The sequence below is a fragment of the Frankliniella occidentalis genome, unplaced genomic scaffold, assembly GCF_000697945.3.
Source record: "Frankliniella occidentalis isolate FOCC.00 unplaced genomic scaffold, Focc_3.1 Scaffold31, whole genome shotgun sequence".
Classification (NCBI taxonomy): Eukaryota; Metazoa; Arthropoda; class Insecta; order Thysanoptera; family Thripidae; genus Frankliniella; species Frankliniella occidentalis.
In genome coordinates, this window is record NW_026267161.1 from 585,686 (window position 1) to 589,857 (window position 4,172).

The 4,172-nt window shown below is 52.7% G+C and overlaps 1 protein-coding gene across 1 annotated transcript in view; it reads right to left on the reverse strand.

Moving 5' to 3' along the window:
• Window positions 1-1,499: 1,499 nt before the first annotated feature.
• Window positions 1,500-4,172, reverse strand: part of LOC127749093 (cell adhesion molecule Dscam2-like) — an 11,415-nt gene continuing 8,742 nt past the window's right edge. Inside the window, exons 7-11 of the mRNA XM_052265815.1 lie at window positions 3,955-4,099; window positions 3,587-3,738; window positions 3,298-3,408; window positions 3,018-3,179; window positions 1,500-2,663 (exon numbers count right to left, since the gene is read on the reverse strand). Of these exons, the coding sequence (XP_052121775.1) occupies window positions 2,341-2,663; window positions 3,018-3,179; window positions 3,298-3,408; window positions 3,587-3,738; window positions 3,955-4,099 (893 nt within the window). The 3' untranslated portion in view covers window positions 1,500-2,340. The remainder of the gene's footprint in view (window positions 2,664-3,017; window positions 3,180-3,297; window positions 3,409-3,586; window positions 3,739-3,954; window positions 4,100-4,172) is intronic.

Below are 4,172 nucleotides of genomic sequence, written 5' to 3' on the forward strand. Positions count from 1 at the left end.
CTTTTATTTTTCATACACATGTAGAATTGGAAAGCGATTGGTTGATTTGTGGCCAGATGTAGGTTTAAAAAGTAGTGCCAGAAACAATTTTTCCTTTTTTATGAGACATTCAAGTTGTTGACCATTTCATCAATATTAAGCTTATAATGATTGTATAACGATAAATAAAATTGATGACATCGATATTATCGATGGTTTGGGGAGGGGAGAGGGTTACACACATACACACACATAGCCGCGACACAGACAGGCGCACGACGACGCTGGTACGTGCCGAACGTGCCGGTACGTGCCGGAACGCGCCAGTGCGTGAACGCGGACACCCACCGAGTACGAGCGTACGAACGTGCGTGCCGGCAAAGCGGTGGTGGTGGGTGGTTTCTCACGAAACTTGGGGGGGTGCACATTTAGTTTGGGACAACGATTGACGCTTGTCACATGTATAAAAGAAAACGAAACAACACTACTGTACAAAGAAAACACCATGCAGGACTAGAGTAAGAAGCGGAAAAATAATACACACCAGACGTGACAATAGTTCATTCTCTCACGATAACACACGCGCATGCATCAAACCGCTAAGAAACACAAACGGAGCTCTACGTAAGTCCCAAAGACAGAACTCAAACAATCACAGACGATCACGAAAGCGTGCACTGTGTCAGGGGCACCAAGACAGAAGTATAAGAAGGTCAGAGGAAAAAAATAGAGTCAAAAGCACACGAGACGAGGAAACAGAAAAGGTACAGAAAGAAGGTAGAAAAAGAGAGAAAGGAAAAGAGAAGGATGTGCTCACAAAAAACGGTTACCTTGGTGATCCAAAGACGACAACGGGGGAGTGCAACGCCATATAAGCAAATCGCAACGGACAACTGGACGGACACGAACGCAGGGCACATAGAGGGGGTGGGGAAGGGCAAGGAGGGGGGACGGACCGGAGCACCGAGCGGCTGGAGGCTGCGAGGCTGCACATCAATATTCACATCGCAGCAGTGCGATTTATTTGTGACGAAATTCGAAATAAGTGGCTGCGGCTGAGCAGCACCGTAGGTTGCGCCGAAATTTAGACCAACTTCAATTTTTAAGGAATAAAATTGTTCATCATTATTTTTGATGGCAACGAGCAAAGAAGAGGTATAAAGACAGTATAAGAACTGTATGTAACGATGTAACTGTACAGGAAAAAAAGTTCCAAGTTAGTCGTCCTTCTAATCGTTATAAAAGGGCTGTGACAGCTCATGATCGCCTCACTTTCGGTGCCGTTCTACGCTAACTGCTTCCGGCTCGCCCCTCTCCTCCCCGCCCGCACACACGAGCCCCCTGACGGGGTTGTCGGCGGGCCGCTCGTCCACCTACCTTTGACGCTGAGCTCGGCCGTGTACCTGACCTCTGCGGCCGCGTTGGACGCTACGCAAGTGAACTGGCCCGAGTGGGCGGCGGACAGGTGGGGGATGCTGAGGATGCTGGCGTACTGGTCCAGCTGGGACACGCTCGCGCTCATGTGTTGCGACAGCGGCTCGCCGTCCTTGAGCCAGCGGATGCTGAGCGGGGTGTCCCCGCGGCTCACCCCGCACACGGTGCGCGTACGCATGCCCTCAGAAAGCCCGTCTTGGAATTTAAAAGGCTCAATTACGGGAGGAACTGGAAGAAAGAGAGAACCGACAAGAAGAAGAGGGGAGAGAAATAAAAGTGGAGGAGAGAGTGAGAGAGAGAAAAGAGAGCGAGAGAGACAGAGAGAGCAGGACGGAGCGCGAAGACCGGATGGGGGGAAAGTAGCCACAGATTTTCCGAGTGTGGCTGTGGGTCGACTCGTTTTGTGGATAAGCGTGAGGACAGGGGCAAGGATGAGGGAGAGGAAAGGGGAGCCATTGCGGGGAAGGGGTAGCACCTCGACGACGATACTCTGCCAAAAAGTCATACGCATCTTCCACTTGCAGCACCAGAGTAAAAGGAAAAAAGATGAAGAGAAGAAATTACGTAGTATATAATAAACAAAAAATAATAATAAGAGTAAAAGAATATGAACAATACGGAGCAATCCACAACAATACAACATTACAGATGTTACAAAAAAAGTAAGTATCTACGTTTAGCCTCCAGACCAGGGTGCCGGGTTCGTACTAATTGCGAGAGCAGCCAAAAAGTCAAATAAACGCTCTCTCAAATACTTAAACGGGTGACGCGGAGAGGGGGGCGGTGAGGAGGCTCAGGCCTGTGAGGGGGGCCGGGCCGTGCATGCCCCCCTGCCCCCGACCGGCGGCGTCCACCCGCCCCACCGCCGCCGCCCCGCGCCGCCCCCGAACCCGCCCGGCGCCCTGAGGAGGCTCGTGCAGCAGCAGGCTACAGCCGCCGAGTCGAGGCCGCCGCGAAGGCCGTGGCCGTTCCCCCCGTACCGTTGACGAGCAGCTCCTGCGTCTGCGTCACCTCGGCCGCGCCGTTGCTCGCCGAGCACGTGTAGCTGCCGTTGTGTTCGCGTGAAAGACTCTCGATCAACAGAATGCTATTGTACTCGTCGACCCTGTGCACCGTCTCGAGCGGCAGCCCGTCCTTGAGCCACTGCAGGTGCAGCGGCTTGTCGCCGGACACCACGGAGCACGTGATGGAGGCCCGCTCGCCCTCGTGCGCCGACAGCGGCGGCCCGAACGGGCTCAGCTTCGGGGGAGCTGGACAGGCGGAAAGGGCTGAGGCACTCCACGACAAGAGACATTGAGAGGGGGAAATCAAACGACTCTGATGGCGAAATAACGAAACGTTTCTATGCCAGAATTTGGAGTAAAAGAAAATGTGTACTGCAATCGTTAATGTTCGTTTCTTATGCTTTGAAGGGGAATTAAGGGAAAACTATAACGTTGCGTTTCATTACCAACAGATTAAACCAAAACCAAAGTTGTTAAAAAAGACATAAGTTTGCTAAAATGGAATTATAAACAGTACTTTGTTTCAGGGACCATAGTGTTATAACATTTTTTTAAATCGATAAGAACAAACTGTCCCGCGTTTTTGTTTTCTGCACTTACCGATGACCTCCACCTCGGCGCTGCGCCTGGCCGACAGGCTCTGCTTGTTGCGCGCCGTGCACGTGTACAGCCCGCCGTCCGCCGCCTTCTGCACGCGCTCCACCACCAGCACGCCGCTCGGCGTCACCTTCTGCCGCAGGTCCTCGGGCAGCTCCGTGCTGCCTGTAAAGGGACGCGGGGGGTCAGCGGGTCAAGGTCACCACCACCTCCACCACCACCACCACCACCACCACCACCACCACCATCACCACCACCACCAACACGACGCGGCCAGACGCACCTCGCTCCCACTTGATCTCCTCGATGGGGTAGCCCGCCACGGGACACTTGATCTCCATCGTCTCGCCCGCGACCGCCGTCACCTTGGGGATCTGCCTGATGTAAGGGTGACCTGACGACAGACGGACACAAGTATTCACAACACAAGTTTTCGGCGATTTTCGGTTTAAAGAATTTTTAATGCGCCTGTAACATTTGTTTTGTATTATTCCAGTTAGTTGGTTAAAACGATACGTAAAGAAATCCTTTTTTTCAAAAATAAATAATCTGTGTATGTTGTGGATGCTCACCGTACACGTTGAGCCTGGCCGCGTGGTGGGCGCGGCCGGCGCGGTTCTCCGCCACGCAGCGGTACTCGCCGCCGTCCTCCACCGTCACGTGGCTGATGTTCACGTGGCTGATGACGTCGCCGTGCACCGTCACGTACTGCCCGATCAGGAAGCTGCACACGGATGCACATAGTCAGCAAAGTCGTTGAAAATTTAAAAATAAAATCAGACTCACTGTAAAAAAAAAGCCTGTCTTAAAAATAAGAATATTGTGGCTATTATTTTTTTGACAGAAAGGAATCCGCGATGACACGGATAAAAGCTCAGCCATGAGATTCTAATTAATTTTTTGGAATATTTTAAACATGCAGCAGTGCACTGATCCGTACCGGTGGTTGGTGGGCAGCGGGAAGCCGTCGAGGCTCCACGCGATGGTGGGCGTGGGCTGGCCGCCGGCCGAGCACTTGAGCGACACGGAGGGCCCGGGCTGCAGGGTCTGCTCGATGAAGCTGTACTGCAGCACCGGGGCCGCGTCTGGATCGCAAACCCGCCCCTTTGGTAAGTATATATATTTTTACGCTCTCCTCTCAGCACCACCCTCTCCTAC